Source organism: Pristis pectinata, chromosome 10 (assembly GCF_009764475.1).
Source record: "Pristis pectinata isolate sPriPec2 chromosome 10, sPriPec2.1.pri, whole genome shotgun sequence".
Taxonomy (NCBI): domain Eukaryota; kingdom Metazoa; phylum Chordata; class Chondrichthyes; order Rhinopristiformes; family Pristidae; genus Pristis; species Pristis pectinata.
In genome coordinates this window covers 28,789,746-28,803,306 of record NC_067414.1, presented here as the reverse complement: position 1 = coordinate 28,803,306, position 13,561 = coordinate 28,789,746, and the positions used below count along the sequence as shown (strand labels likewise).

The window sequence follows — 13,561 nt, the reverse complement described above, 5'->3', positions numbered from 1 at the left end:
GTGTGAGCTGTCCTTGATATCCAAGAGCTTCCCTGAACAGCTATCACTATAATTTACTGCTCTCTGTTGTTAGGCAACAGGCTAGCTTGCCTATAAATTGTGCTACTCTCATGTGTATATGTCTCACTGATTTCACATTGGACTTGATTGTAATCCTTACAGTGTGTCATCTTTTGTAACTTGTAACCATTTGAGATTTTTAAAAAATAAATCCAAATTATAAACATTGTAAACCCACACAAGTTACTACTAACCATTAACACTGACTCCTGCAAAGGCATGCATTACATCACTAAATCTATTCTGTTTATCAACCTCTTAACCCTGTTATTTTATAGTGTACAAACAAAACAGATATTAAGATTCCTAACATTATTGTTTTCAGTTATTAGGTTATACATGGGATACAAATTGCATCTTATAGTTATTCATACTTATGGCAAAGGATTGTGTGAAGTTTGACATCCTGGTTATGTTCACACTTGTAAATTTGTCTGAACATCACAGATTTGCATTAAAACTTCTAAAGATGTGAAATCCATTTTTGTGCAGATGTGAGTGATGACCAATCACAGACTGTGACACATCTTTTGTTCCATTCATAATGCTTCCTTCACCACCTGAAAGAATTGTACAGTGTGGAAACAAGCCATTAAGCCCAATTCATCCATGTCTACCAGTGGGCATCCTTCTGTATTACCCATTTCCCAGCACTTGGTTCATAGCACTCTATGACTAAGCAATTGCAGTGTTTATCCAAACACTTCTTAAATGAAGTCAGCGACCTAGCTTCAACCACTCTCTCAGGCAATGCATTCTGTGGACTTTCCATTCTCTAGGTGATGAAGGTCCCCATCATATCCCCTCTAAATCTCTATGTCCTCTAGTTTTATCTACCTTCGATATGGGGAAAAGTTTCTGGCAGTCTCCCCTATCTATACCCCTTTGGGGAAATCCCAGGTTTAATCCCTAACCTGCCTAAATTAGATGGTCTTTATACAGTGAAGCAGTAAAGTTGATATAATTTTCTTCTCCAGCCTAGCACAGTACAAAGCAGTCTGCTACATATGGCTAACCTGTGAATCTAATGGGCATGTGCATGTTTGAAGGATAATATTGAGCTGGGTTCTGAACCAGCTGGTTCTTGCCTTCGAGACTCTTAAGGAGAGTGACTACTTGATTGAGGCACTGGAGGGCTGGCAGTGTCCTTGGTGCCTTATCCATCAAGTGTCACTACCACAAGAAGGAAATAAGCTGGAATGACTAACCATATATTGTTAACATGAAGCACTCAAATTAAGGAAGCAGAATTAATTATATGAATCTGCTGTAGAAGAATTTGATCTTGGGCAACAGTGCAAAAAAGCATGATGCTGAATCAGAAGCCCTTTATCATGTTTTAGGAGCAGAAATAACATTTTAAAATTCAAATGGATAACTGATTATTAAAATTTTCACATTTCTGCTTTTGATTCTTTAAACAATGAGTGCTGATAACATTGGAAGGTACTGTCAAAGTTAACAATCTGAGAAAGCTGCAGATCAAGATAATCACTGGGTTACTGCCTTTTATTCACAGCGCTCACTGCTCAAACAGTGAGAAAAGACAAAAATAAAGAAGAACAAAAGAGTGTTAATGATAATTTGTTACTATTCACAAAAGGATGGTGACATTTGCTCTCCTTTCCCATTTTAACTATTTCTGGAAGCCCCATCATCAATGGGGTTCCTTCTGATCCCGTTTAAATTAAATATTCTGCTACTGGTCAAGAAAAAAAAGATACAATCTTTTTATGCAGTTCACTGCGCAATGATATCATGTCCTCAGAAAAGATTACTTGTTTTACTGAGTTGTAATTTGTCACTGTCATTTTACTCTGTTCTTCTGATTCATTTAATGCATTTGCTTCACTGAATACCAAAGTAATGAGCAGTTTCCTGTTACAAGATTTTATTTGTTACCAAAGATAATTTATATAAATTGAAACTATTATCATTGAAACTCAAATCTCTTAAAACTATGGGGAAAATATACTTGAGCATGCCGGAGTACTGGGAAGAAGAGAGGGGGAGGTAGGTAGTATAGTAGTTCTGCTTGGAGGGTTGCTGCTGGTTACCTGCCAACAACAGCCTGAAAATATTTTACATTGACTCTGCTTCAGTTTACCAAAATCAGAGCTGACCCAGCTAACCTTTGTATGTTATTGTCATCATGGCCTCAAGTGGTTTTTCTTTGATCTGAGTGTGACTGGCTGTACTTTGGTGGTTCTCCAGTGTATAGCTGAATATTTAATAGTCAATTTGAATGAAATTGAGTTTGCAAAAGACTTGCATAGACAGTAACTGGTCTACTGACCTGTAGTATGAGAGCACATGGCTGTCACGTGACCGTAACAACACTGACCCCTCTGGTCGGAGGACAGCATTGCTTATCAGATCAGGTGACACCACTGTCAATCAAGGTTTGGCTCCACCCCACCCATCAGGTCTGGGCATAGGGATTGGCCTTGGAGAGCACCTTTGTTCCTGAACCTGCCTGACCATTGGCCTTGGTAACCTGACCTTTGTCCTTGACCTCCAAGCCATTGGCCTGTCTAAATCACCTGGCTGGGCTCCACCCAGCCTCCCAGCACTATAAAAGATGTTGCACTCTCCTGGCCCTTCCTCTTTTGACTTCCCCAGGAATAGTGAGACAACACTGCAGAGACCACTGGTAAGAGTGTGCACCACCATGTAGTTTGGGAGCGTCTTAGTCAGATTCCAGGGAGTGTTAGGGCCAATGCTTGTCTGGGTCAAGGAGTTCAGGCATTGAAGTGTTTATCCCTCATTAAACTGTACCTTGTTTATTGTGCGTTTGTGTTTGTGTGTATCTCATCCTCATTGTGATTTCCCCCTCACGTTCACAGTCTCCTGCGTGTGTGTGTGCGAGTGTGCATCTGTTCTCATTTATTCTGTCCCCGCATTTGCCTTTGCAATTAAACTATTTTTAAAATCCAAAGCCTGTGTCCAGAGCCCTCCATCTTTAAGATTCCAAAAGAACCTTTTCACACGACATGACCTCAACTGGCTTTTGTGTCATTGTATGTGCATCCAGAATGTGCTTCTCTTCTACCGGGCATCTGTTGAAACAAAGGTAATGGAAGTAGACCACTTAGTCTCAATTTTTCCCCACTCCCCTCAATAACTTCCCAAATCTATCACTTGAAAATTAACAATTGACTTGCATCAATTTCCATTCGCAGAAGGGAGCTTTAAATTTTAACCACCCTGCCTGTGTTGGAGTGTTTTGTAATATCACTTCTGGAAAAAACCTCTAGTTTTTTGACAATGGCTCTGTGTCCTTAGCTCCCAATCAGCAAAAATTGCTGTCTACCCTATCAGTTCCCCTTAAGATAATTAAATTTCAGTCAAATCACACATCACCATTAAATTTCGTCGACTACAACCCTAGTTTCTGTCATTTGGCGCCTCATTATTTAACCCTTTGAAGTCTAAATTTATGCTGCACTTCCTCCAAGGCCAATACGTTAGCCTAGATATTTCTGGGAAACCAGTGGTTCCAATTAGAACCAGCAGCATTTATCCATTTAAATGAAAACAAGTTCAAGCTTCCATGTGTCCGTTGTCAGATGTGGAAAGCTTAAACTTGCTGGCATATTCAGATCACAAATGTGCCATTTTGCTTCACCTCTGAATTCCATGTGAAGTCCAGCAGTGGAGTTCCATCTTGATGAGATATGCCGGGGAATACCTTTCAAAGCGTGTGCCATGTTAAAGCTGATGAAGCATCTGAGACCTTATTGATTTTGATGGGTATTGAAGGACTGCACATTTCAAGCAAAGGGAAAAGCAAGTTTCTTTTTATGATTAGTTCTGTTTATGTTTTAATTATTTATCTTTTAGTTATTTTCAGTGAATTAACTTTTTTAAGTTCTCATGCATTTTAGATTTTTAAAGTTATTTTCTTAATTTTTAGTCATTTTTAAAAATCTCTGAATGTGAGTGACATTTAAAAACTATTAAAGATTCCTCGCCAGCTAAGTTGACAGCAGGGCTTTTATGGCTGTCAAAGTTTTAAGGAGTGTTTTGGAGGCAGGGCTTCCTCAGTGTATACTGCTGGAAGCCCCACTGCCACAGGAGTCGAGGATGTTTTGAGCCAGCAAGTTTGGCTACCTGTATCGGGAGCAGATGAGTACAGACACGAAGTGGTGATCTTAGGCCACGGGCCCAGGTCAGTGAGATTGGTACACTACTCCCCACCCCATCACTACCACCTCTTTATTCATTCCTGGAATGAGAAGGTTCTCCTATCACAAGCAATGAAAAAGCAAAATTAGATCTATGTTCTTTGGACTTCAGAAGAATGAGGGGTGATCTTTTTGAAACATAAGGAGCACAATAGGGTGGATATTAAGATGTCTGCACTAGTGGGAGAATCTCAAATGAAGTGTTGTTATAAGGGACGGTCATTTAAAACTGAGGCATGTAGGAAGTCCTTGTCATAGAGGATCATTTGAGAATTCTCAAACCTGGAGAGCTATGGAGGCGAGATCATTAGAAGTATTTAAAGAGGAGGTAGATAAGTTTTTGGTAAATATAGGAATTGAGGGCTATGGTGAACTACCACGTAGGAGGAAATGGGGCCTGAGGCAGATCAGCCCTGATAATATTGAATGGTTAGGCCGGGTTAAAGGACCAGGTGGCCTGTTCCTGCTCTTGTGTCTTGTGCTCAGTCCTGCTCTCAGAATTGCAGCTGTGATAAAGCCGGGGTTATGAATAGCTATGGCAGAACTCCTATTCCCTTGTACCCAAGCAATCTATTCATTAGTATTTTTGAGCATGTCCTATATTTGCCCGAGATAGTTTACTCGTCTGTGTGCATGAGCCCGGCACCTTACACATCAAGGTTCTTTGCAACTTCATTGGCTCAACGTTTTATAATCTGGCAGGTGAATCTGTCTCTCACTTCTTAACAGAAAAACATCACAGTGAGATGAATCAACTGTGGGAGAATCAGTTTGGGTTTGATTGCCACCGCAGTGATAAATTTGATTATAAACAACATGATCTGAGTTTAATTTTCTCTTGAGAGTGAATTGCTTCCACTTTTTTGTGTTGATTTATCACCTGTAATAGCTCTTCTGAGAGCTTGATTTACTCCCTTAATTTGTGTCTGCAGGCCCCACTCAGTTCTTTGGTAATGCACCATCAACATGTAGCTTATAGGTGGCAGAGTGAAGGTCATGATGTTAAGTGCTAACTTTGTTTATTTCTCAACAGATGCCTTCTGATAATCTCCTGAATATATACAGCATTTTGTTTAATTTCAAATTTCAAGCTTCCATGATATTTTGCTTTTTATGGAAGGTTAAGTAGATGGTTTTTGGGAACCAAGGTGGTATCCCAAAATAAGGAAAGTGCAAGAGGTTTATGAGATTGGCCAATAACATGGCTGGTACCAATTTTATGTTTGAGACCTTCTGATCTGCTGAGATTCTTCTGAATCTTTTACCTTTCTATAAAAAACTGAGGCAATTTATTCATTCAAGCAATTTCCTCAAGTTAACTTCTTTTATCCTGAACTGAAAGTGCCCCTTCTTTAACCATTTTATTTGTTTATTGCATGCCTGTTGTTTCATTTTACTTTGAGTTCCATTTTTTCATCATGCTTTATTAGCTGCTTCAATCTCTTGTTTTTATTGCTGTCTCTGTTCTTTATTTGTGAAATGTTTCTTTCATTTTCTTTCATACTTTTCCTCTAACCTCTATTTATCCTTGGCACACATGTCTTTCACATAATTTCATTTTACCCCTATTTGGAATGTAGTCAACCTGCACCTCACTCATATCAGTTTTAAATAACCTGCACCTCACTCATATCAGTTTTAAATAACACCCAAAATAAATCTGCCATTTATTGCAACATTTTTCACAACTCGGACATTAAGTAAATTGCAGGAATTTCAAAAATATGCAGCTAAATAGCGGACAAATTTTGGAAAAGTAATGTACTTTCAATTCATTGTGGTAATTTAAGATATCTTTATTAGTCACATGTACATCGAAACACAGTGAAATGAGCCTTTTGCGTAGAATGTTCTGGGGCAGCCCGCAAGTGTCGCCATGCTTCTGGCACCAACATAGCATGCCCACAGCTTCCTAACCTGTACGTCTTTGGAATGTAGGAGGAAACCGGAGCACCCAGAGGAAACCCATGAAGACATGGGGAGAAAGTACAGACTCCTTACAGACAGCGGCGGGAATTGAACCCGGGTCGCTGGCGCTGTAATAGCGTTACACTAACTCCTACACTTGTAGCCTTATTTGTTAATTGGGGAAGGAAGGCAAACACACCCGTGTGCATGTGCGCATGGTCTCTCACTCCTGGGCATACTCTCTATTGTGTGTACGTTAAGCAATGGCAAGCAGATTAGTGGAGAGCAAGTGATATCTTGCATCACTCTGTAGATGATTGAGAAAGTGGTTTTGTCTTTGCCTTTTGTGAACAGGACAAGCAGTTTTAAACATTTACAGGTAGAACCATTGCATTGGAACGACTTGGCTAGAAGCGCAGCTAATTTTGGACCATACACCTTAAGTGCTACGTTTTTCACAACAGTAGAGCTTCACAACATGACGATGGATGTCCTCAGTGTGAGGGCAGGACTTTGTCCATGCAAAGATGCTCCTTCCAATTCTAACATGGACAGATGCATCTGCAACAGATAGATTGGTAAGAATTAGGTCAAGTAGGTCTACACCCCCCCATTGCTTGCTGCTGACCTAGCTTAGCCGATGTTTATGCTGTCAGTAAAGTGCCCATGCAGAGGATATCCTTTTTCCATTTGATGTTCAACATGGAGAATTCATGAGCAAGCTCAAAGATGGCTATCTAGCTGACATCAGGAGCAGAATAGTATTCCAGCACAATACATAAAGTGATGGCCTGGCATATCCCTCACTCTCGCATCATTATCCAATTAAGGGACAAACTATGGTTCAGTGAGAAGTGTGGTGGGGAAGGAAAGGTAGCAGCACGAGGTGTACCTAAGAATGAGGTACCAACCCACTGGTGCTGCAGAATAGCATAGGAATCAGGACACTTTTCAGGTTGCAACATCGTGGACCAATAATTTAATCAATGTCTCAAGCTTCCCAATATATTTTTAATGCTTTGTACAATTGCTTATAAACACTCTAATACTGACCCTTTCAGTTTTCTCAATACTATTTTCACTTACATCTTCATTTATTCACTTCCTTTCTCCCTAACCTTCCACTTTCTCTGACACATTTCTCTATATCCGTCCATCCTTGATGTTTGTAGATTCTTTATACCTTCATTATCATCCTAGCGTTAATGGATGGTTTACAGAATACGGTATGTGCTTTGTTGGCATTGTTAGCATATAAACTCAAGAAAAGTTAACTGTTGTAAAGCAAATGATGGGAAAAAAAGACTGAGTATGTGCAGTAACCTTTATACTATTAATTTTACCGAGAGATGTATTCACAGTGCATTTCATGCATTCCTATCTTAATAGTTACCATTTCAGCATGCTGTGTTTTGCATTATAATGTTAGTGCTAGTTTCAGAAAAGACTAAATCTGCTTGGCTAAAGACATCCAATTGGAATCATAATTAAGTGAACATAAAGGTTAATTATAATTTTATTGATATTGCTTTTATATCCTTTATTCAATTACTTTCTGCCATCTCCTGGTGCTGTTTGATGAGTATTTCTATTGATAAAATTGTAGTTCTAATATTACTTTGTACATTTTCGGGTTTTTTTTGAGGTTGGGGTCATTACCATAATAGCACCCAGCATGGCCCAAGAGTTCTCATTATTTTGTTGTTCTGTGGGTGTGAGTCATAGGCACATACAATGCCTGTTGGAAATATGGATGAGCTCCAAATGAAGTTATGTGCAGTTGTTACTATTTTTCCCCATGTCTGCAGTTTTTCTTTTAAGGATGAAGTTCCTTGAATTTCAGATGGTGACTCATGTCCCCTCAGTTATTGTATGTGGTTTGTTTGAAATTGAGATGCAGTCAGTGGTTTAGAAAATGTTTTGTTTGTGCATGAGGGTGATTTCTGGGCAAGTATTTCCTCCTGCTTTCCACTTAATGGAACGTGGTAATTTAATGTAATTGCACTTTTAATGGCATTGATGTAAAACCACATGATTATCATGGGTTAAATAAAAGCACTAATTAAGCCAATTATTAATGGTAGGTCTTCTTTTAATTAATTTATTTTCCACCTTCTGCCTTTATAAAAAAAAAACCTGGTGAACTTTCTTCATCATAGTCATGGATACAAACTGCCACTCATTCAGTACAAATTGCCATTGCTGATAATTTCGCTAGTTAGCTAAAATGGAAATATGTTTCAGTGATAGGTTCTGTTGCTTTCCTCCCACAACACCACCAAGCCTATAAACTCGAGGTTATTCTCAGATGTAGCCCCATTCCTAATTTATGTCTTTCTCCATTTTCTCTCCTGTCTTATCCCACTCCCTTCCCCTGTCTCAAATTCATCTTATCCATGAGACCCATCACCCATTCCTCTTGACTTTTTTTTCACAAAACTAGTTATCACCTAGTTTCCTTTCCTGGGTTCAATGTTAGCATATATTGTTGATGATCCCCACAATCAAATCTTTCAACATCACCCTCTCTTCAAAGAACCAATTCTTACCCCTCTGTCCATCCATCTCTACCTCTTTTCCAACTTTCCTCTCAAAGGTCCATGTGCATGTGTAGAAGCCTCTGACATTTTTGCTCATGTTTCCTAGAACTCTATCTGAATTACTCCTAACAGGTTTCTTGTTATCTGACACAGTCCTGTAAGGGTGCTTATCAAAATTATTAACATTTTATCTGACTCTGCCATAGAAAATTCATCTTCCCAACATCTCTTCACCACCATCCAGCTTAATGGTGCTCTCTGGTGACTTACCTGGTCAACATCTTAACTGTTATGTTGAAGCCAGAGATTAATTGCAAAGGCTAATTTTGTCTGTACCATTCCTCTGGTGTCCCTCAAGGATTTATTCATGACTGCCTTTTACTTCTCATCACATTCTGCCTCTCAGCAATATCATCTCAAATCACAGTGTCAGGTTCCACATGTATGCTGACAGCACCTGGCTCCAGCTCACCACCCCTAAATTTGTCAGCTTGTCCAACATATAGCACTAGAAGTGAAGAAATTTCTTACAACTAAATATTGGGAAGACAAAGCCATTGTCTGGTCCCTGTCACAGAATCTCTTCCCAGATCCCTAATTCCACCCCTCTCGCAAGCAACTGTCTGAAACTAAATCAAATTGTTTGCCTCTGCCCCCGACTCAGCTCATTTGCTGATGTCATTCATCTCTTGCTTACCTTTAGACATGACCCCTTCAAGTAACTCTTGGCCAACCTCCTACATCCTGACCTAGGTAAACGTGAGCTTGTCCCAGGCTCTACTGGTCATGTCCCAAATTGCATCAAATCCTGTTCCCTCATCACCCAATCCATCCTTGCCTGAACAGGGTCCCACTTAAGCAAGGCCTTGACAGTTTCTACAGATCCCTCCACTGTCTTGCTTGTCACTACCTCAATAATCTCCTTCACGCCAGCATTCCTCTGAGATAAGTTTTTCTCCAATTCTAATCTTGTGTGCATCCTTGCACTTAATTGCTTCAGCACTAATGAATCTACCTTCTGCTGCCAAGGCCCCAAGTTCTCAAGTTCCCTTTTTAAACCATTAATTTCTCTACCCTCTTTTATCCTTTACCACTCTATTTAAAATCTACCATTTTGACAAAGCTGCCACCTCGTGACTTAGCATCACGTCCTCCTGATGTGTTGGGATGTATTGCTTTTTTAATGGTTCTTCATAAATTGTTGTTATTGTTTGTTCTGTAAGGTTGAAAGTTGAGGCACAATTTTTGTCAAGATGTAGAAAGCTCTGATAGTACTATACAGAGGTACAACACCCACCATCACCTTATCATGGGCAGTCAGTGGTATTCCAAACAATGTTAAAGGAAACCTGGCATGAGGGTGCTTGAAGCTCATGTGGGTGTCTACTGTGTGGAAATGGCTTTGCCTGTTCTTGTTGGAGATTTAGGGTAAATAGTGCATATCGCCAAAAGCTCCATTATAAACTAGTAAGGACTGCTTCATTATCGAAAGAATTATGGATAGAACTGGGTGGGCACTTCAGAATTGCCTTATCATGGAAGAACGGTCACTGGTGAAGCAAATAAGGGTAGATGATCATAGAGTCATAGAGCAATACAGCATGGACACGGACCCTTCGGCCCAATGAGGCCATGCCGACCTCATTGTCCACCAAGTTAGTTCCAATTTCCCCCGGTAGGCCCATATCTTCCTGATTCTTCCCGATCATAAACAATTTCTTGGCTGTGATAGTTGTCCTCCAACCAACACAGCCATTGTTCATTATGTCGAATATAATCCTTGTTGCTAAAGGTTTTCCATGCAATCCACCCTTGTTGAGATTGCTAAAATTACTTAACTCATTGCTGCTTTGTCAAAGGTCATCAGCCCCCCACCTTCGTCTGACATTCATCATGTGATCACATTTGTCATAAGAATTGATGAGGTTAAAGACATGTATTTCCAGAAGAACCTAAACTGAGTATGAGGTGTTAGAAGGGTTGCTTGTTGACATAATGCAAATTATGTATTGCAGATGCATCATTAATGATGCACGGGTGTGGTGGGCTGAAGGACCTGTTTCTCTGCTGAACAACTCTGTAACTCTATTACTACTTCTGCTTTACAAATAATTGGGAAGAAGCAGAGAAATAGGGCTAAATGACCACAATGGTCACCTTATTTGCTGTAAACTTTCAGGCTTTTAATCTTAGCCAAGTAAAAGATAAAATTGAAATCTGCAACCACAAAAATGTGCCCCCTTTTAAAGAAAAATGTATTATATGTTCATTGCTTGGTAATTGTGATTTTTTTTTCCTTCAATGATACTGAAATATTCACTTCTGTGTATAAATTAGTAACTCCTTTCCTAGTGTTAGCTGGTTAACCTAATGCTATCAGGTATAAAGCTGAAGTGGCATGAATTATGTCCCAGTGGTGGTCTTGCATGACTTTGCAAAAAATCAAACAAAACAAATTTTGCACCAAATTATTGCACACAGTTTGTATTGCTGTGAAGTCAAACTTATTTTACAAATTGCAAGATAGATTGAAGGTAAAGTGCTGAATACACAATAAAGTTATTGCTATGGTTCCATGTAAAGAGGAAAGAAAATAAGAACTTGGGTAGCCTAGAGCCAGGCATTCCTTTTTATTATGTAGATAAAACCCACAAACAGCCAGAAAGAAGATTGGGAGGATTGAACAGCAGATGAATCAGGCTTGTATCTGTGAAAATGATGTTTACTTGTTCAATGGTAGAATTATTCTTACTTGAAACTATTTTGTCAAAAGGCAGATCATAAACTGAGGATCTGTCAGCAATGGAGTTATACAAATATAGAAGTTTCAAAAATTGCACCTTGCAGGGAGAAATCTAAAAATGCATTTGAATAAAAATTTTTTGCATTTTATTTTAAATCTGGTTTTATACTGAATTTTTAAAATATGATCTTGGTGTATCGGTAAAACAAAGGCTTTCATAACCCAGGAACCTTTTAATTGGACTTTGGGTGAAATAGACAGTTTTCTCAAATACCAGTCTTTTGTAGTCAGAAATTGATCAGATCCTGTGGATGCATCTCCATTTATCATGTTCAAGTGCACCTAGATAATAATACACCTCACTTAATCAGCTTTATGAATTTGAACCTTCAACATAAATTTTTGGAATTGGGTTACAGCGGGTGCTGTTGAAAGCCAAAGGTTGAATTTGATATGTGGCTGGCTTGGGTTATGTTCAACAATAATTAAAAATCTATTTTATCTCACCATTGTTTATGCAGTACACATTTCCATTTCTTTTCTGACTCATTCTTGATTAGCTGAGATTGAAATAATTATTTTCTTTAAAGTATTCAGAAAATGCTCAGAGTATGAGGTTAACATAGGTATAAGGATAATGCAGACTTAAGTCCTGAGGGTAGGTAGAATTTAAATAGATATAGGTATTTCATCTCATTCATGTTTATGTATGTGAAGAAGTACTGGCGTCATACTAAATGTCTGATTCCCACCTTTTCCAGCTGTCTGCAACAGTATTGCTAATCCAGTTACAAAGGAGTTCCTATTCGAATTCATTGAAAGGAATCAAATGCTATCCGAAAGAGAACCCCGGAAAAAATCACTGGATATGGACTCTGAGCTAATGCCACCGCCACCTCCAAAGCGACCAAACCATGCTTTGTAAGCATTAGATTTGTAAACACATCTTTGTAAAAAAAAATACAAATACAGAATCATTGTTTTTGCAGGTCTGCATAGGCTGATATCGAAACTATTTTCTCTGGGACAGATGGATACAGATTCTCTTGGACATCATTAGATTTCTCTCAGTTCAGCAAACTGTAAAAATAAATAAAAAATCTTCATCTATTAAGCGCAGTTATTAATTTTCTTTACATTTCCTAACTCTTGGTTAATTCAGATTGTTTTTGGGCTCTTTCATTACTGCACTCCAACTTTTAGTCCCTATCTTATATTTGCAAGAAATTACAATTGTATAAGTATTTATTTTGTGGAGAAAAATCACACTTTTGCTTTTTCACAATGGAATTCAAAGTTCTCAGAATTCTATGGAGCTGTTTGCTTTCAATCATTTTTGCAGTTTGTTGTATATATAAAACGGAGATTAAATTATCATACAGTTTTTTTAAGAGCTTTATTTTTAATATAGTTTTAATCCACAGACTATGCAGGCCAAAAAGAAATTAAAGGTTCCTATTTAATATGTTTATTCTGAGTACCACAGCTTTTCAAAGCATGGATGTGAACCGACTTTGCGTTAACGAAAAGTGAATAAAGATTTCCCCGCAAATCCTACCACCCTGCCCCAGCAAAACTATGTATTTGCTTTAATTTAAAAATGGTAGGCATGTTAGCCTAAGTGCATCCTCACTCCATATACCTTCTACTGACTAACTAACTTTCATGTTTTCTCTTTTAAATTATGGGGGACTTGATGTAAACATTTGCAATAAGTGTCAATAAAAGACACCTCCTTCCTTTAGGATGAAGTGTGTTGGATTATGTAATTTTTAGGAAGACTTTGTTGCATCTTTTTGTCTGTTAATTAAAAAATACAAATGTTTCAAGTTTGCTGCAGGCTCTTATTATTTTGTTTTATTTGCGGTATCTGCAAGCCTGCATTCATTGACCATCATTGTAATCATCCAAACTCACATGCTGACATAATTTGTTTTAACAATCTGCCATACAACTGAAATGATATTTAATACTGAAATTTTCGGTCATTACATCAGGGTGAGATTACTATTTCAGGAAATTAAAGTAATTTTTTAAAAATGGTTTTACTTATGATAACCAAAATAACCAAAACAAAAAGCCTGTAGACACATATTTCAAACAAAAAAATTGGAAATCCTTTT

General features: G+C 38.4%; 1 protein-coding gene across 1 annotated transcript in view; it reads left to right on the top strand.

Moving 5' to 3' along the window:
* The window catches only part of rngtt (RNA guanylyltransferase and 5'-phosphatase), a 240,263-nt gene extending 226,993 nt beyond the window's left edge, over positions 1–13,270 (top strand). Inside the window, exon 16 of the mRNA XM_052025136.1 lies at positions 12,200–13,270. Within this exon, the coding sequence (XP_051881096.1) occupies positions 12,200–12,363 (164 nt within the window). The 3' untranslated portion in view covers positions 12,364–13,270. The remainder of the gene's footprint in view (positions 1–12,199) is intronic.
* The last annotated feature ends 291 nt before the right edge of the window (positions 13,271–13,561 follow it).